The following is a 21,188-nucleotide window of genomic DNA, read 5'->3' on the forward strand; positions in this document are numbered from 1 at the left end:
TACTACCAGTGCCAACAAAAAATCCTCACAGGAATTAACTGAAGTGACATTCATTTAATGTAAAATATCTATTTAATTTCATTCACCTTCATAAGAGTATATACAAAGACACTATTTTATCTACAAAGATCATTACTTATAGCGAGTAAGAAAACAAAGAAATATCAGAAGAAGTGAAGACATTTCTCCAAAATTCATGGTTTTCTGTAGAAAAATTGCCTGTCTACCAAAGTAGCCTGAGTTTCATTTAAAATAAAAGAAGACTCAGCTTTTAAAAATCACTTATGCAACTATGCATAGTTTACCTCTGACCTAAATTTTGATTTGAGAAACTGGGAATGAGGCAGAAGAAAAAACAGGACCTGACTGAAGCCCACCTGTTGCTCTGGTAATTCATCTTTCCAAAGCTCTGTCTTCTGCTGATTAGGCATTTAATTTAGTAAAGAGTCTACACTTTTGAATGCAATATATATAGACAAAAGTTTACCTTATCAACTTCGGTGTACCTTTCCTTTCTTTTCTATAGCCAATTTTCTATAGCATTCATAAACAACCCTGTCAAGGTATTTCCTCCCTACCCAGTGACTTCCGAGAGAATTTAGACAACTCTGACATAGGCTAAATTTCGGGCTGCTATAGTGAGGCCATATGACTTAATGATCAAAAAAGGATTCCAAAGTATCCAATGTTATGTAATGTTTGCAAAATTCAAACAAACTCAACAGTTCCTTCCATTTGACTTTGCTTATCCTCCCCAGTCTTGATGCTAGCAAACTGAAAAATAAGCCTTTACAAAAGGACAGTGAGAACCTTGTCTTCAAAGCAGCAGCTGAAGTTGGTGCTGTTACGCTTTTTTAAACTGGAAGAAAAAGTGCAATAGCAACAAAGAGAAAGCTAGATGGTGCTAACATACTGACTTTATGGTTTCAACTAGATGTGCTGCACACAAACTTGGAAAGACAAATATTATAAACATACTGAAGATTTTACATATGTAGATGAAGAAATGCTATAGTTAGATAAATACCTACTTACCTTACTACTTGCTTCAGGCAATTGTGCTGTGTTGATAACAAAGAAAAAAGAGCAACAGGAATCTCTCAGACAGGCCCCTCTCCCTTTCATAAGAGTTATGAGAAAAGTCTGTTCAGTAACTGCTGAAAAGTGTCGTGGTTTAACCCCAGCCAGCAACTAAGGCCCACGCAGCTGCTTGCTCACCCACCCTGGTGGGATGGGGGAGAGAAACAGAAGAGTAAAAGTGAGAAAACTCATGGGTTGAGATAAAGACAGGTTAATAGGTAAAGGAAAAGCTGCCCATGCAAGCAAAGCAAAACAAGGAATTCATTCACTGTTTCCCATGTGCAGGTGGGAGTTCAGCCATCTCCAGGAAAGCAGGGCTCCATCACATGTTAACAGTTATTTGGGAAGACAAAACACCATAACTCCAAACTTCCCTGGCTTCCCTCTTCTTCCCCAGCTTTATACACTGAGCAGGACGTCATATGGCATGGAATATCCCTTTGGTCAGTTGGGGTCATCTCTCCCAGCTGTGTCTCCTCCCAACTTTTTGTGGCCCCCGAGCCTACTTGCTGGCAGGGCGGTGTGAGGAGCAGGAAAGGCCTTGAGAGCTTAGCAACAACCACAATCATCAGTCTGCTACCAACACCATTCTCACCCCAAATACAAGACACAGCACTAACCCAGCTGCTAGTAATAAAATCAACTCTATCCCAGCTAAAACCATGACAAAATGTAATGTAGAAAGTTATTGTTTTTACCTAATGGAAAATACTACTAATTTAAGAAGTCCAAGGTGCATGTTACCATATAATACAAAGTATTTAAGAAGGATTTTCTAGGATCTTGGAAACATATAGGTTTCTAACACGTTTCTTCTCTTTGAAGCAACTGTATGCCTACTGGTTCTAAGAGAAACTAAACTTTCAGCTTAGCTGAAATACGGTTTCTATTTAATTTTTTTCAGTGTTGGTATAACAAATTATTTAGAATTATTCTGACATATCTATATGCTCTGGCTCAGAGAAAGGTCTGAAATGTTTCAAATTCATCATATACAACAGAAAAGCCTATCTGTGACAGAAATGATACAGCATTTGCTAAAAGTGCGATTGTATTCCTGACATCTTACTTCATCTGTAAAAGGAAGCCAGAATTGAAATAGAGTAATTTCAGTGTGGTCACCTTGCACATTTCTCTTGAGATAACAATTCTGGGAGCAGATCTCATCTTCAGATGAGCCTTCAGATTACATATCTTGAAGTTATAAAGCTAATTCTGTTCTTCCTCCTGTCCTTCTTTACTAGGTGATCATGGACAAGCAGCATGTAAGAGCTGTAAGATCTGGCAACACCATTGTTCTGGCTAACTTCAGTGTCCCCGTGGCTCTTCTTAGTTGACTTATGAGCTCACCAGTAGCTATGACAACGGTTTATCCAGGTGACAGTCACACACTTTAGCCCTACCCACTGAGAAGCCAGCAGAACCCAGTGCTATCCTCAGCTCGGTCACTGAAATGCCTATGACCTTGGGTGATCTCTGTTCATTCCTGAGCTTCATTTCACTCATCTGTAAAACACATAATTATACTCGCCCTCCTCTCCAATGAACTCTTATCAATGGGTGACAAGTGTCATAAAAATGAGAGGAGAAAATTACTTATCCTCTAATTCTGCATCTTGGAAGGCTGCTAACCAGGGCATTCATCTCACAGATTTCCTTTAGCTCTAAAACAGCAGCAGGAGGAGGAGAAATGTGATACTTCAGGCATGTACAGGAACCAGTAGCTTTATTTATTGTTTATTAATGCTCTCCTAAGAACTTTTCAGTCCATTCCAAGGGCATGAGAGAAAACTTTTTAAAAGGTTAGCAAATTCATAGTAATCTTTGTATTCTGAAAATACACCCATAAAATAATAATAACAATAAGTTGTGAGAAAAAAAATATGTCACACCTATTCCTTACAATTTAGGAGAGCACAAGTTCTAAAAAGTAGCCAAAATAATTGCTTTACAGATGAGGGACAGGGAGAAAATCTGGGCATATGTATGCTCAAGTGCTTATAGAACGAATCTTCCAAACACAAGTGCTTATGAAATTAAAGATATAACAATTCTACATGCAACATGCCATAGCAGAAAGCAGAACAGAAGTTACAAAAATGAATTTTGCCTTTCAGAACTTGGAAAAAGTTCTGGACAAGAACCATGCTGAAATGTCTACTTCAGAAGTCAAACCCAAATATCACTACTTTGTAATATTGTCCTGTTTAGGCTGTTCAGTTTGTAAGAATTTAATTTTACATTTTTATTTATTGCACTTTTTTAGGTATGACCATGAAGCATTATAATCCTTTTAAAGCAAGCTATCTGAAAAAATCTCAGCATTCCTCTTTTTCTTCCTAGATTGGAAGCAATAGAATAATACCCTTTAGTAACCACTAGGCTATGCTAACAGACAACTCAACTGACACAAAACCTACTTTTAAAAGTTATACATGGTTTAAGTGCATGTGGATATGCAAAGGTACATTAAAAAACATACCCAAACATGCATTAGAGAAGGTATTTACAGTAACCCACATATCTTGAGTGGATTAACCTGTCCTCCTTGGGAGAGACAAGTGAGCCTTCCTGAAGCAAACTACCTCCCTAAAGCTGCTAATCTAACGTGACAGACATCAACAGGCTTTTAGCATTTTATACAGGAAGTTTTTAAACCAAATTTTGCTTATTTCCTCTGATGGTTTGTTTTAGGTTCAAGATAGTAACAGAAGAGAGGAATAGAAATGTTACAAAATCTCCTTTGTATGGATGTTGGCTTTACTACCTTAATATCAAGGACAAAAAAAAAAAAAATCTTGTATGTGCTCTGGATTTTAGACCAGGAAAATGTTACCACATTCTATGAGAAGACAACTAATACATTACGAATTATGGGAAAGGAATCTGAAGTATCATGAACTGCCAATGCTTGGGCCTGTTGCACAAATCCCCATCAATGAGTGATGTTTACCCTGTCATTACTCAGAATTTCTAGCTGTGCATGCTTCCTCTTGTAATCCATTGACAGGGTTTAAATAGAAAAGGATGGTTATATATCCTTCAGGTTTTTTCATACTTTGAGAGCCTTTCATGCAAGAATTAAAAAAAACAACAACCAAACTTAAAATAATTAGATTATGTTTACTATAAGACATATATAAGTATTCTTTATTTTTTAAACATTTAACAGAACGTATAGAAAAATCACTGAGTGTTTTCTTGGTCAGGTGTTTTTTTAAAAATCACATTAGTGGAGTAACACTAGACTAACCGTATGAAGGTGTCACCATAAACACGTATAAAAGCCATGTGGTTATCAAAGCTACCTCTTTTTTGCTGAGGTACAAATGAACTGCAATTGAGATTCATAGTAGTGTTGAATCATAAGGATTTTTATTTCTTCTTAGGTCTCAATTTGTATTGAAAAAAATGCCAAGTTAATAATTTTATTTGAAATATAATTATTTGTTATGACTGTGGAAACTGGGAAATACAATCTGAAGGTGCTGCAGTCAGAATACTATTTGTGAATTAAAACCTCAGTGTAAGTACAAGACGGAATAATTTGTAAAACTGAATATTCTTGAAGCATAAATGCACGACAGGTTTTCAGGTCTCTCAGCACATCCCCTGTGTCAATAAGTCAAATCAGTCTTAAATAGGAGAAACTTTTCTGATTGAATAAAACTGTAAACCCACAATTAGCTTGGGTTTTGCTGGGCCTTTGATTTCTGCTGACCCTGCAGAATTTGAAATATTCGAGCATAGCTCCCATATCTGATAAAACAGACTCTTAGTACCTTTTTTTTTTTTAATCCTGATAGAGCACTAACCTAATAAAACCCCTCTTTCTGCAATTGGCTGTGGGGTAAAATTTTAATTCAACTTCGAATAAATTTTGAGATTCTCAGCTGAAAGTCATTATCTAATGCCAAGAGATTGCCTTTTTCTCCTACGAGACAAATATAAAACTTGTATATTAGCTTGTTTACTCAGACTGACGCAGAAGATGTAATTTGTCTAGTTCAAAGATTGGGCAAAGATAAAGTATGAGAGGTTTCTGTAAAATAAAATGAAGAATTATAACTCAACTGGGATAATCACACTAATCACATTAGAAGTCTATTATTAAGATTGTAAAATTTAACTTGCTAACATGACAAAATTCTAGCAGCGAGGACAATCACATTCTTTCCTCCTTTTATTTCCTCCCTTTTTGTGTACTCTATGACACTGTGCTTAAATATCTGACCACATATTAAAAATAAAATAAAATAAAATAAAATACAATAAAATAAAATAAAATACAATAAAATAAAATAAACAAAAGCCTCCTAGCCCTTTTCACTATTCAGGATAGCAGCAACTGCCTTCCAGGGCTTCAACACCTTATTTTCTCCTACGGCCTATTTCATTGCACGTTACACAAACATTGCTTTATAGAGGGAATTGAGTAATTTGCTTTTCTGCCTTGTGCAGGTTCACCAGGGAGCTGCTGAGGCCTGACACTGCAATAACACTGCCCAGCAGAGCATAAGCCTTTGGCCATGTGTTAGAGAAATGACCGTGCCCCACTTGCCCCCCAGCTCCTGAGGTGTGTAGGAAACTTCTACCAGTTGCTTCCCAAGATTTACCTTCAAATGTCTACAACACTGGGAGATGGTATTATTCTCCCTTTGTAACAGGAGAACTGAAATACCACCAATTTTAGATGAAGATCTAATTTTCAGGATATTTGGAGTCTAACAGCACAATGTATATTTACAGCCCAGTTTCCGCTCATTTCACCTAGTAGCTGTGAGCGTTGGGCACCCCTATGAAATCAGATCCCAGTTTATCAAACTGGGCACAAGAAAGAAGTAACATACCACCAATTATTGTAGGTGGAAAAGCTCATTTTCAGGCTCTTATAGACAAGTCCTTCTGAGCAGCACAAGCAAGAATAAAAGCCAGTTCTTCCAGGCATCCCCCAACTACCTTAACCACAAAATATTCCTTTGCCTTCCTGTAATACCGGTCATCATCCACTGTGTGTTTCCAGCCTCTTCACAAATGAGGATTTCTCTGATAACACAGTATCAGTTCAGAACCAGAACAGCTTTACTCTGTGTGTTGAAGCAGGTGGGAATCCCTCTTGAAAAAATAGCAAGCGACCACTTAATACTTACACTCACTCGGGAAGTCAAGAGAATGCTGCAGAGCGCGCCTGGATGATGACATTTCTTAACATTAACAGGTCCTGACTGTGCACATTAATTATTCTTCTAGCAGGTGCTTTCTCCCTCCAAACAAATACCACCTTCTGCCCTCTCACTGCAACTCCAGTGCCATCATACAGTACTTATCAACCTTTCAATGGTTATTGGAAGAATTATCAACCTTTTTTTTTTTTCCATTTCAGACATATTTATGGTGGAGGAGTCCTCCCTCGGTGCCCTAACTTTCTAGACAAATGTATAGGTAATTATCTTTATAGCTAATGGCTATGAAGAAAGGGAAATGATGATGGACTTTGAGCATTTTTGGTGGGAAGAACAACAATATTTGCCTGGAGAATAGTGACAGCAGTGTCCCTGAAGTGAAATGAAGAAGTAAGCAACTGTGCCAGGAGATGAGGATTCAAAATCAACGTGAAGAAGTAACCAGCAACAGCAGAGGAAAGGGATAATGATTGAATTAAATTATTGAAAGTAATATTTGACTGGGCAATCCATGTAATGCTCAGACAAGAAGACTAGCGACTTAAACCAGTATGGAAAAGCAAACTAGGAGTTTAGAAAGACCCTTTGAAGACCCCAGAAGGACAGCTCCCCAGCCACAAGAGCCTCTGTGGAAACCTGGGAGCACAATGGGAAGAAGCATCAGAGCCTTGTCCTCGTTTCTGGAGACCCACGTCAAAATAAGTTCCATGTTATACACTTGGGGTTGCTGACAGCACAACCCCAACATTATAAGTGACCTGATGAAAAATGGGGACTTCTCCCAGTTACCTGTTGGGATAGATGTCTGGGAGCACAACACCCCTGACAGTTGTAATGTGGGGCGTGCAACCAAAACAGGTCACATGCAAGTTAGATGCATCTGCTGTGTATTATTCATTACTGATGTTGTTCAAGGCATCCCATCCCTATGGTTGCCTTTTGACAAACCATTGAAGGATGCAGGCAGCACCGTGTCACCCCTGCAGTGTTCACCTCTGCAACTGGCTGAATATCCTCCAGCAGCAGGAGACTGAAACCATGCTAGTGGACTGAATCTAGACAAGGCTGTGCCACAATTACCAAACCATTTTAGAGGTGCTTGGTGAGTGCAAATGAATGGGTCAGGGGGAGGACTGACAGGAGAGCATCATGCTTTAGAACAAACACTTTTCTCTCCTCCCTAGGTCCTCTCCACTCCAACTCACTCATATCAGCCTGGTCTTCCTGCTCTCTCCTGCCACATTATCCCATTTCCCTTATTCATGTATTTGCAGCCTACTTCTAAATCTTCTCATCTCGGTCCCAGTCTCCAAGCACAGTAGCTCCAGTTCACCTGTTGGCTCCATGACTGGTTTCTCTCTCCTTCCTCCTAGCTCCTGGTCACCAGCCACAGGTCTCCAGCGAGCAAGTATCATTGTTACAGTCCTGATTGTTTGTGTCGAAGTTTTCCAAAACCAAAATGAGGGTTGAGGTTGATACCTGGGAAATTTCAGCCCAACCAATTACAGCTTTGCCAAAACTTATTTAAGTTTTTTTTTAATTTATTTTTAAAGCATTGGGTATAGCTAATGTTGGCAATTACTGTCTGTATACAATGAGCAGAATATTAACAGGAGATTAAAAAGAAATCTAAATAATATAGGTCACTACATTAATTCTACATTAATATGTTGAATAGTCCTCTTTTTCTGAAATGTACTTCTGCTTGATTCAGAAGAAGTTAGAAAGACGGAAAATAGCCCTGGTGATTGCTTTGTAACAACAAATACAGCCTTGCTTACTGTCAGCGACACTACCTGATCTTGCAGTTGGGATGAGGAATAGTGGTGGCAGTTTGCTACGGGAGCTGTGTCTATGAATAATCTATTCCATTTACTTATGTTATATAGGTTAGACAGAACTTATATATATATATGCTAGACAGAAAAATGACCTTAAACTGGTTTTGTACATAAATTCCTTTCAAGAGAAATACCAGGCAGAGAAAGAAAAGGACAGACTATGTTACAATACCATCATATTCAAGTATATAATTAATCCTATTGTAATGGAAAAATATGTTCCTCCTAAATATCAAGGATTTTTTTTTAAAGTTCTATAAATTCTAACATTCAAACCCAGTTTCTGAATGACACTGTACTCTTAGTTCTGCATGTCAGATTTAGCTCATCATCTGTCTTTACACACCACTGAACATCTGAAATGAATGTCACTCCTGACTATTCCAAACTCCTTGTATAAAACAAGGATATAGCACAATGCCATACTATAGGAACAGTTGTACACATTTGTAACGTTGAACAAACTTCATGTTTTTAGCTACATAAGGTTAAACACAGGCACAGCAAGGCAAAATAATAAATACAGGAAGCCAGAAAATGGACGCTTACCCACAGTGCTTCATGTGAGGTGGTTTATCCATTCTCACCGCCAGTTTAATTTTCAAGTCATTGTCCTGGCTGTTTTTGGGGACTATCATTTTATGCAGATCAGGTGACTTTGGGCTATTGGAAGTTGGATACAACACTACCTGCAAGTCATAAAATAAAAACTTCAATGAGTTGATACAAAAATAGTCTAATAGTCTTTAATGTTAACTTCAAAGCAGTGAAGATTCTGGTTGTATTTCCTCCGATCTGAAAGATGACTAAAAAAGGTTTCATAAATCTAATAAACCAGTTGACTCAATCTTACTGTAACAGACGAATGTTCAAAATGAACTCATTAATTTTCTTACAAATGGTAATTTTCGTATTATGAGTTAATAAAGTTTCCTTCTCTGATAGCTCATTCTGAATTAACAGTTTTAAACCAAAAGGAAGAGTTGACACTTCAAAATGGTCATGTACAATCAAACAAGAACCTAAACTTTTACCCTGCTCAGTGCTCTGCTGAAAACATCCTACTGAAACAATTTGCTGTTGCATTATGCAACAGATTGTCCCCCCAGCAGTGACATTGCTTTAGTGAAGAAAAAATATGCTCTTTCTTACCAACTCCCTTTTTTTTGCTCATTAGCATTAATAAAAGCCAGTTATAGTAAAAATTGCAGAAATTGGAGATTAACTACAAAGCACCTTTGTTGCAAATGGTATATAATAAATATAAGATACTATGTCTAGTGCACTTGTCATATGAAATACACCTTTTGTTTAATCTATAGTGGTAGGCATAAAAAAATAAAAAATACACTGAATTTTAAACATTTTTTAAAACATTTATATAAATTTCTTGATAGTTTTACTAGCTAACCATTAATTTTAGATTAATATTAGTCACAAGTTGTTAAAAATTTATTTATTTACCATCCAGAAAGTTTATCCATTTATAGCCAGCACAATTAAATATTCCTACTTCATTAAATCCTTATCCACAGTCACACGTTTAGCACTTAAATGCTGCTGGAACATAATTTCCTTTCGTTCTTATTAAAAGCACTACTTTTGAATCAATTTAGACTCTAAAATATTCTTAACATGTTATTTGGGAGACTTTTGTAACATTTAGTGAGTTCTGAATTACCATTATCAGGAAGCAGTATTTCAAAAGTAACAACATTCTAAAAAACAGCGTTCTTCACATCTTTTATTTCTTGAAAACTAAAATTAATCATAATGTTAACCATCAAATTAATTTCTTATACATAGTACTTGTGCCTTGTGTGACATACATAAAACACAATATATTCTCCTCTGTGTTATTAGAAAAGTTAAATCAAGGATTTGAGTAAGAAACTCCAAGCAAGCACAAATCTAAAAGATATTACTAAGCCAAAAATATTACAATAGTGTCATTCAGATCTAATCATTTGAAAGATGACATAAACTGAAGGCCTTCAGCTTCTCATCTCAGTATTTTGCAGAAAATACGTTCCTGCATCCTGTTAATATCAGGAGCTCTAGTGAAGCAGAGAAATACGATGCATCACCCCTAATCAAGTGTGCAACCTTTGTATCAGCAGTGGGAGAAATAACCTGTCAGATCTATTGAATACATTCAGAACCTTTTAAAGAGACAGTAGAAGAATCAGTATATTCTGGTTTTAATAAACCAGGAGGCTACTTCTTTTTCTTTTTTTTTGCAAATGCATAGCAAACACTACTTCTAATAGAGCTTATTCCTTCTTTCCCAAGAAACAAGCTGATTTTCATTTTGAGTAAAAGCCATCCCTTAAAAAGCATTTAAAAGCATTATGAGTATGGCAACCTTTGTGTTCTGATGCATCAAACAGAAAATGATTTTTAGTTTGTTTATCTTTTTAAATGCAGGTTTACAAAAACAGAATTATTACTCATTCCTTGCATTTAATCACTTGGCATTCACATAGGACTGTAGGTGATGATACAAATTTTTCCGTTTCTAGAGGCTGCAGTTTCTGTTGTCCTGTAACAGCTTATTACAGCTCATGCATCTCAAGCAACATCTTTCTCCTGTCAACTTCTTGAGTTTTTAGAATGCTGATGAAAATATAAGCAGACAAGTGTGTAATTAATTCATAACTTTGGTACTGACAATTCCTTTCCTGAATTTTTAAAGGATTATTTTGGAGATTCGTTTTCAAAGCTCTCACAATGAATAAGTATCTGGCAGAATATTTAAGTATGGACTACGTTGTGTTTGTATTACACTTTGTCATGCCTGCCAGCTTTAAACAAGGAGAGCTAAAAGAACTTTGTCATCAAACTTTCTATCTTCACACACAAACACACTTGCACAGAAAGCATTTGACAGGCATTAATTATCTACACAATAACCTTCATACTAATAGTGCCCTTAAGGGCAATACTAACCATTGTGTACCATATCATCAGGTGGCACAGACTGTATCATGAAATCACTGAAACCAAAACACTGGGCAAATGTTCCTTAATAGGAAAAGTAAAAAGTTGCTGAAATTTGTATTATAATCATTCTCTCCACTCTGGCACACTGTGATGCAATGTCATTGCCATTGTCCATGGAATAACTTTCCTGGCTGTTCTGTTTCAGATTTCCTTTCAGTGCTTCTTAAGGGATTTTAATCTTCTAGTTGTTGTTCTATAATCTACTTTAAAAAATAAAATGGTATCAACTCATAACTCTTCTCTGGGGGATATAAAACACACCTACAGGATACTCTTTCACTGTGCCTAAAAATTCTGAAGTTTCATAAAATTCATACTACATCATATATTTCTGAATTAATTTTTATTTTATTTTAATTTATCTTATTTTATTGTTCTTATACCTGTGAATGTCACCATGGCAGATTATTCAGCAGCAGCACAGAGAACTATGAGTTGTTAGTCTAGGACTGTGTTTGCAATGAGTAAACTAACAGGTTCTCGTGGTTTGGGTTGGGCTGGCCACTAACCTCAATCAGGTAAACTGCATTAAAAAGTGTAATGAACTATTCATGACCAGAATGCTACACACCAAACATAGCCACTCTGCACCGCATTGCTTCAGCTGATTTAAGGCAAATTAATAGTATCAGAACCGTGTGGGTTGAGACAATTCAGTAAATTCAATCACCTCATGATCACTAAAAATACTAGACCATGTGGCCCGATTATATCTAGTATTACATTTCCTTAGACCACACTTTAACTGAAAAAGTGTCAAGTTCACTTTATGCCTCTCCTCATTTTGACGTAAAATAAACACAGAAATCTGAAATATTACAAAAGAACACATTGATTTATGGATTTGTACGAGGTGATATCCTCAAAATACTGTTTCTTAATTATGAATGACTGAAAATGTTTCTCTGCTGGACTTAAAATATGACAGGTTGAAAGATATGAAGCTAATATCATTTTATGTCTTAACTAACCATCATTTACTGTGATTCAGTTGTGTATTTAAGTCCCCAGCTGGATCACAATAGAAGTTATTTGAAGTACACCTGAGCCAAACAGCCAATCCAGCCAAACTACTATTAACTCTCCTCTATCTTTGGGACACTGATCGTATCTTCTTTTAAAGGTATGAAAGAAAAGTTAAGTAAGTTGTCCAAAATACTCTAAAAGCTCAAACAAACCAAACTTGGGACAATTTTGCTTTCTCAGAGCAGATAACCAAGCAGAAGCTTAAGAGTCAAAAGCGCTGTGCAGAAATATCTCCTATTGTTATTCCCATGTTTAGATAAAGCTCTCAAGCTAACCATCCCTGGCTGCAGTTGTCCTGCTATCAAAAGAAAATGCAATCTTCAGAAGGGACCAATGCAGCTAAGAGGCAAGCAGGCTGGCAAGTTGTAAGCAGAAGAGAAAAATCAAGAGTCAAGATAAACTCTACTTTTTCCCCTATCCCACACTTGCAGCTCAGTTCAGTTTCAGCCAAGTCATGTCCTTGCATCCCATCCTTCCCCTCCTCATCCCATACTTCCACCCAAACCCCATGATATTCAAGAGTTGAACACAATCGCTGGAGTTACCCACCCTTTTGACCCAAGTATTTGAAATAAGACAGAATGTACAAGTTGGGGTGGTCTAAGACATGTTTTGAGATCTCAGACTTTGGGCACAAGACCTTGGTAATCATAGTTATTCTGAGAAGACTACACTGAGCTTTGGCTCACTGTCACAAGCAAAAAAAAAAAAAAAAGAAAGCAAAGAAGATCTGCAGCTGCTCCTTATTGCCCGGGCTGAGAGGCAGATGACACTTAACACGCTATTACAGAAAACCCTTATCTTGCCTTCAGCACAGCTCACACCACACAAGCTTAAAGAAAATAAAGATGCAGCCCATCAACAGTCTCTTCTTCATAACACAGCCTGGGCCATCTTCAAAAAGCAGAACAAACCCTCAACTTGTCCCCATCCCCAAAGAGGTGCCTGATGCCTGGGGCTGCCCTAATGTCCCCCATCCTGCCCTGCTCCCTGCCACCCCAGGGAGCTCCTGCTGCTTCTGGCACCCAGCTTCCTGTCTCTTCTTCAAACTTTATGGTCACCAACGGGAAAGCCAGAAGATTTTATGAGAAAAAAGAAGTTCCCGTGCCTGATGTGCTCTTCCAGATCACAAATGGTGCTACAAATGATTTCTTTTTGCCATTGACCAAACCCACATTTTCTTTTTGTCTTATTCCATACCTAGGATGCAAAATTTTAGCCTCAGCACTTAAGGTCTGGCTAAGTTACAAGCAATTGAGAACCGAATCTTATGTCACAAGGCCTTAATCAAAAGCAGCATTGCCAGCTTTGTTCAGAATAAACAATACACTCGTGGTCATGCAAGGAACCTCATGATGAACTGGAGAAAGAAATTCTCTAACTCCTGTGGTTTACCAGAGACACTTCTAACTCATTTTGTGATTATTTAAAACTGTGAAAAACAGCGAGGGCCCAGGACGTAAGATCATATGCTCCCTCAGCTGCATTTGTTGAAGCTTTCATCACACTATAGGACTAATTCATTCTATGGAGGGCTTTTTCTTTCATGTTGTAAAATGTAGTGATTTGAAAAGATGCCAGTACAAGCAGAGAGGACAGGCAAATTTTATGTTAAAAAATAAGCACCCATTATTATCTGGCACATGCAAATTTATGCTGCTGGTCATTGTCTGAGCAAAGATGATCAGAAAATTTCCTAGTTAAACATACACTGTTTTACTGATTAGAAAATAGCATTGCAGGCTAAAAACTATTGAAGCTGGTTTGGAAATAGATGACTAGAAATGTCTACTGACTCCTCTCAAGCCACCTTCTCCCCTCACTTCAAAGTTTGGAGTTGTTCTGAGTTATGCCAGCCCCTTGTCCAAAGACAGGTTACTGTCAGAGAGCCAGAAGCTGCTGTCAGTGTGACAAGAAGTGAAGTTCCCTCAAACGCCCCAGCAGCAGCCTGGCAAGCACAGCACTGCACTGGCATGCCCTGAGCATGAAGTTGTGATGAACTACTGCCTGGAGGATGAAGCAAAAGAAGCTCAAGGGAAGGGGCAAGGTTGGAGGTAGAAATGGGAAAAGGAGGTGGCTCTCTTGAAATTAATTCCCTTAGAGAAGTTCTCACCCAGGGAACCCCTAAAGAAAGGGTTAACAAGATCTTGATCACCAAGGGAGCTTATGAGTATTTTACACAAGCTCCATCATCTCACCTATTGAGTGATCTCTCACTTTCCAGCTATGATTGTATTACAGCTGAGACACTGAGACAAGGCTTTAGGTAAAAGATGGTTAAAAAGAAACAAAAATCAAACAAATACTGAACAGGTGCACGGTGAGAGAGCTATCTAAAATACTGTTGTTGACAAAGAACTGGGAAGGCTTTGCAATTTATGCAATCAATGGACCTCTGCTGATGCTGCCAGCTGAACACTTACCTTAATAGATGTTAGTAAAAGATAAAAGTTGCCTTTGAGTTCTTTCCAAACAGCCTCTCCCCCAGATGTAAGAGAGGGTATGCCTGAATGGAAAATATCTCAAGAATTTCTGATGAGAGGCATTCTCAGAGAAGATACTGAGAAAATCCCTGTTAGTGTGGGAACAATAACACTCCAGTCAGACACAGCAGGGTGCTGACAGGCAGACTGGTCGGGGAGTGGAAGCGATCTCTTATCATTTTCCAGACTTAAGAAAAAGACAGAAAAACTCAGACCTGCAAAATCTCAGTAATTTCAAAATGTGATGGTCAAAAACATTCCCTAGGATGGCAGGCTTTAAATTAAAATATTCACAGTATGAAATCGTCTCTGCTCAGCGGCCCTTCGAACACAACACGGAAGATAACCAGCATGCCTGGTGCAGTCGGCATTCAGAAACTAAGCAATCATGTGAGTACGGGTACCCAGCCAGTAGAGTTATTTTATAATGTCTTTAAATGAAAACTAGAGTAACAGCACCAACGAAAAAATCCATAACTGCACAGCTAATTATTCCTGTCTGCCGCTGACTGTGACAAGCAGGTTGTGAGACAATAGTTCTCTTTTAATTGAATAGTCAAAGCGACAAGGCTGAAATATTCTTATATTCAAAAAGTATCAGCATTCAAACACCACCTGCTGTTCTCACATTGTATTCACATGTGTGCTAAGCAAGGACAACGGCTGTCACTTTGAATTACTGGGTTTGAATATCTTCATACACAAAGTACTGAACAAGGAAAAGTGGTGTCAGATCCCTGAGTTTCAGAAACCACCAGGCTGCTTTTTCAGAATTATTTACTCCAAACTCTGAAGGTTTCTTCGTGCTTCCTCAGTTGTTGCATGTACAAATGCAAACATCAATTCTGCCTTCTGTAAGCACACAGAAAAATTATTGAAGTGGTCAGATCAGTGTCAGTCACACAAAACCTGTGCCACACATTTCAAAGATATTTGAATAAAGTAAGTTCTTAACATTTCCTTATTAGAAAAAATTAGCTTCAAAGATGTAGCCTACCTCACTTTCTAGAAGTTAAATTCAGTGGCTCACTGTATGCGGAGGTCTGCACAACCACAGACAGAGCACTACTCCAGAAGCTCATGTTCTGCAGAACCCAAATCCAAATAACATCCTTTCCCCTCCTGTACAGCACTTGTTTCCATTTTTTTCTTTCAGTGGAAAACTGAATTTCTCCAACTGTCCTCCAGTTTGTGTAGAACAGAGAATAAAGGTTAAGATTTGATTTTTGTTTGAAGACACTTAAAGCAGTCAGCAGGGATCCAGAAGAATATACCTCAGCAAGCAAAATCTCCTCTTGGTATTCACAACTGGATTTATTTTGGGGTTTCTTTTTAGAGAAGAGAGCAATGCCAGACAAGCAACATAGTAAGTACTACTTCCTGTTGGTTAAGCACATCGTAAATGCCTTGAAGTGAGGAGATGTTAAGTACAGACAACAACCCTTCTGTCTCTTGGTGCTCACCTGGTGACCTCTGCAGTAGAGGCTGAGCAGCCCCCAGCCTCTGCTTCCCAACAGGGAGTAAATAAAGCTGTAAGTATGGTCTGCCCTCTCTACTGAAAGCACGAACCTGCATCCTTTCTGCTCCAACATGCCATTGTTACTTCTGGAAACCAGCATTGTCTTCTCCTTAAACCGAGGAGCTGCGGTGCCATCATGCCGAGATTAGGGCCTGCATCTGAAGTTCCTAAGTGTGAGAGACTGCCATGCACTGATGGGGTCAATGGAAATGCCTTCTCCTCTGCGGCTCTGGGGAAACCTTTGCTGGCTCCACATTTCACACCTTAGATCTGCTTTCAGAAAAAGCTGATCCTTTGGTGGCAAAAGAAACCGTCTGGTATGTGATAGAAGTTTGAAATTCAAATCATGTAGCTTGATGTCACCTTCTATTTCTAATTATAAATTAAACAGGACAAAACCTTCACAATAACTGCAAGGTATGGGAAATGCAAACTTCAATAATGTAGAAAAGTGGTCTTGGGTCAAGACACATGCTTTGAAGAAAGTACATGACGAAGGAGAATTAATGTCCACAGCAAGCCTACCTCAGAAGGGGCAGGTTTGAATTGAATTTTTAAGTACAGAAAAAATACCAGCAGAAATATCTTCAGGCCTTTTGAGAGCATGACAAACCTACCTGAATCAGCTGCACTCCTGCAAGTCACTGCAGTGTACTGACCAGGCATAAAGTTGCCAAATTCTATTAGAATTAAACTTATCTAGTGGGACCCTGCAATTTTTTAAAGGCCACCTGAATTTAAATCTCTCAAAGCAGAAAATGAAGACATTGAAAACAAAAGAAGCCTTTGAAAACTAAAACGTATACCATGAGTGTACACAATACCTTAATTCTTTTTTTTGGTCAAAATTCTGTCAAGCATTCTCCCAATCTCCCCTGAATGGGGGAGCAACCACCACTCAAATAGGTTGGCAATGTCTGTCAGCAACCCTGGGTACTGCCAGACCTGGGAAATGCAGGAGGACAGAGCAGACGCACAAACAGGCTGATGGCTACTACCGCAGCTGACATGCTCTTTTTCACGTTCTTTTCCGCTGCTAAGGACCATGTACTGTACCTAATGTCATTGTGGGAGGTTTATTTTGTACAGACCTATCTTTTACAGAAGGTACTTTTAGGCAAGGATGGGGACTGGCATTTTTGGTAAATCAGGAAGGGATTTTAAAATGTAAAATCAGTATCCATGCATCTCTCAGGTGCTTCTGTTTGCTATGCCCAGTCTCAGCACAAGCTTTAATACAAGGGGAAAAAAGGTGATGGCCTTTGTCCTTCGTGACAAAGAGGGAAAAAACCTGGCAAAAAGTGATGATTTTAATAGCTAATTCTGGTACAAACTGTCAAACCTCAGAGCATCTGATAAGAGCATGCAGACTCTACTGAAGGAGAGTAAGAATCAGCAACAGGAACAGGAGATTGCTCTGTCCTCCCTCACCTTTTGTATGCCTTGCTTTGTTTCTGATAAAGCTGGGTCAGACTCCATCCAACACAAGCAGTAAGCTCAGCCCTAGCCCCTCTCAACTACCTATTTTTCTCTCTCTCCCCCCACCACTCTGAACCAAGAAAGGAAAGTTATTACCTTCTTTAAACTGGTTTGGGCTAGCTGACAAAGAGAGATGTGTCAGAAGGCAGCCAGGAGTGGGAAGCGAGAAGACACAGGGAAAAAACACAAAACAAACCATCTGGGGCCATAGGATGCAGTTAAGGCAAAAGCTATATTCAGTATTTTACATTTGAAATGTTTCCATTCTTTAAAAGCATTTAAAATCTTTTATCCTTCTGTCCCAGAAACTCAGACAACCTGCAGCGCAAGAAAGCAGACCAAGCTTATACCAGAACTTTGGCTATTTAATGTTGCATCCTGTTAACACTCGTAATTCTTAGCCCTTTTATTCTGTTAGTGTTTCTTCTTCGATTCCTGGCAATGACTATGCTGGCTACTGTTCACAAAGGCCACGTAGTCACTTTTCCACTGCGCCCTGCACCTTTGCACTGACTTTCCTTTTGCTTCTTTGAAAGGACTGAGTCAGCAGAGACAGAGAAGAAACTTCTCTGTGTTTAATAGCACTATGCAGTTCCCCTGAGTCCACCCTTTCAGTGTCTCTTTACTCTTCTGAATCCAGATATTGCTGACTCTGGGCTGCTCAGCTGTGCCCCTGTGGCTCCTCTGCTGTATCTGCCATGACACCTGCCTTGCTCCTGCCAGTGTGTCACCCCTACTGGAGACCTTCCCCATGAAGACCCCACCTTCAGCTCGGCTGTCCTTGACCAAGTGACCTTGGAGGCCTCTTAGAAGGACATGAGAGGAGGTAAGAAGTGTTTATACTAGGGATACAGTCCTGACCTTAACAAGTGACCCAATGTGTGGGAGAATTTGGTTTTGTGCAGCCACTTGCACTTGGAGGACACAAAGTGGGGAAGAGCCCTGCTCTTCCCAATAAGTTGTCTTTGTGAGAAGGAGCATGACTGAGCGTTAAAACATGAGCTCTCCTCCATGCATTAACGTGTCAGAGGGGAGAATTTCAACAGGAGATGGGGGGGGTCCGAGATTTGCAGACCCTCTCTGCCTCGTCCACACTACCCTCCTCTTTCTATGATACATTGCACTCTCTACAACATAATTTTGGCCTAAGAAGGATAAATGATCCTGTCAAGATAGGGAAAATGTGAAAAGGGAAGGAAAGGTCATACAGTACAAGAGTGGGAACTCTTATTTCAATCTGACAATATTATCTCCATCGCTCCTTCCCTCACTCCTTCCGTCACTTCAGTCCTTTTTCCCTTTCCCCAATTGTTTGCTATATTTATTACACACCAAGTCTTCTCTCTCTCTCTTCTTCACTCCTAATTTGAATAGGTACAAGCATCAGTAGGTCACCTAGAAATTGAAAAAAGTTTTAAACAAGACAGAGAACCGTCATGGATCCCTGATGCAAGTTTCTGAAAGGCAATCCAAGTCAACATACCATGTTTTGAGTTATGAAAAGTCACCCTTTAAAAGAAAAGGCACTGTTTGGCACAACTGCAGCAGAGCAGGTGCTGTACTGAATACCTTATACCATTTTATGGCATGTTTTATCAATACTCACATTCCTACGCATCCTTTCTCACATATTTCTTGTTTCTACACATAATACTCACTCTTCCCAGTTCTTTATCTTCCAGTGCCAGCACCCCGGTGCTTTCTGTAAAGAGTTTTACTTTGACAACAGGCCGAGGGTGAGTAGTGGTGAAATCTCCTTGAGTTCCCCACCTGCAATAAATAAAAGAACAGATTTTAACTGGGGCAGAGGATAGTCCTGAGGGGGATAGGACTGTAATTTTTTGCACAGAATATTTATTAATGCACTCCTAGAACTTAATTTCCAAACTTTTGGGGGGAGAGGGCGGGAGAGAGAGGGGGGTACATTTTTGAGCATCCAAGATGAAATATCTACATGGGAAAGTTGGCTTTTCTCTGTGATAAGACAAATCAGGATTTTCCTGTATGACTTTTGTCATAAAAAAATCAATCATAAATTTGTTAATGGTAAAACCCAAAGAACTGAAATTATATCTGCATAGGGAAAAACAGAACCAAGCAAGAAAGCAAAAATAAGATTTTTTTTTTCTATTAAATATATTACGTTCACTATCTTGTTGCATACGAGTCAAATTAATTCAGCAAAGACTCACCTTTCAATTCTAAAAAAAAAATATTTATACGTTTAAATTTAGGTGACCAAACTATGCAGAAAGTAAGAGACTTGCCAAAAGAAAACCTTATGTTTTATGAGATGTTACAACTTAGTACAAGCATGCAGGAAAAATGTAAACACAAATGCAAAAAAATGGAAAAAAAATGTTATCTATCAGACTGACTATAGCTCTGCAAGATAATTACTGCCACAAGGCTTCATGCTTTTAGAGAAGCTAAATTAGGGAGACAAACTTATAGTTGTTAATCTCTTATCTCAGTTAAGACACCCGGTTTGTCAGCCTTTCCCCCTCTCTGTGTGCCAGTGGTACATAAAAGAGGAGAGTTACACAAATTAGATTGCAACTTCCTCCGACAAGCTATTCTGTTTTCCTAAACAATTGCATGGTACTCATTGCATTGATGATACTGATTGTGATTACAGAATCACAGAATCTTCATGGTTGGAATGGACCTTTGAGATCATCAAGTCCAACCACAAAAACAAAACAAAACAAAAAAAAAACAAAGAAAACAAAAAACACCCCACAAACAGACACAAACCAACAATCTCGGGCACTAGAGCATGCCCTGAGGTGACATGTCTACACGTTTCTTAAATACCTCCAGGGATGGCGACTCCACCACCTCCCTGGGCAGGCTGTTCCAGCGCCTGACCACTCTCTCAGTAAAGTAATTCTTCCTAATATATAATCTAAACCTCCCCTGCCGCAACTTCAGACCATTTCCTCTGGTCCTGTCATTATTCCCTTGGGAGAAGAGGCCAACACCCACCTCTCTACAACCTCCTCTCAGGTAGTTGTAGAGGGCAATGAGCTCCCCCCTCAGCCTCCTCTTCTCCAAACTAAACATGCCCAGTTCCCTCAGCCTCTCCTCATGTGACTTGTTCTCTAGACCCCTCACCAGCTTGGTGGCTCTCCTCTGGACACGCTCCAGCAGCTCAATGTCTTTCCTGTAGTGAGGGGCCCAGAACTGAACACAGTACTCGAGGTGAGGCCTCACCAGGGCCGAATACAGAGGCACCATCACTTCCCTACTCCTGCTGGCCACGCTATTCCTGATACAGGCCAGGATGCCCTTGGCCTTCTTGGCTGCCTGGGCACACTGTTGGCTCATGTTAAGCCGGCTGTCCACCAACACCCCCAGGTCCTTTTCTGCTGGGCACCTTTCCAGCCACTCTTCCCCAAGCCTGTAGCGTTGCCCGGGGTTGTTGTGACTGAAATGCAGGACCTGGCACTTGGCCTTATTAAACCTCATCCCATTGGCCTTGGCCCATTGATCCAACCTGTCCAGATCCCTCTGTAGAGCCTTTTGACCCTCAAGCAGATCAACACTCCCACCTAGCTTGGTGTCATCTGCA

General features: G+C 39.2%; 1 protein-coding gene across 15 annotated transcripts in view; it reads right to left on the reverse strand.

Annotated features, from left to right (window-relative positions):
- CADPS2 (calcium dependent secretion activator 2) overlaps positions 1-21,188 on the reverse strand; it is a 318,019-nt gene that overhangs the window by 139,792 nt on the left and 157,039 nt on the right. For all 15 annotated transcript variants that reach the window (XM_074168769.1, XM_074168768.1, XM_074168766.1 and 12 more), the window contains exons 7-8: positions 19,273-19,384; positions 8,654-8,793 (exon numbers count right to left, since the gene is read on the reverse strand). In XM_074168769.1, coding sequence (XP_074024870.1) covers positions 8,654-8,793; positions 19,273-19,384 — 252 coding nt within the window. The remainder of the gene's footprint in view (positions 1-8,653; positions 8,794-19,272; positions 19,385-21,188) is intronic.

Source organism: Numenius arquata, chromosome 2 (assembly GCF_964106895.1).
Source record: "Numenius arquata chromosome 2, bNumArq3.hap1.1, whole genome shotgun sequence".
NCBI lineage: Eukaryota > Metazoa > Chordata > Aves > Charadriiformes > Scolopacidae > Numenius > Numenius arquata.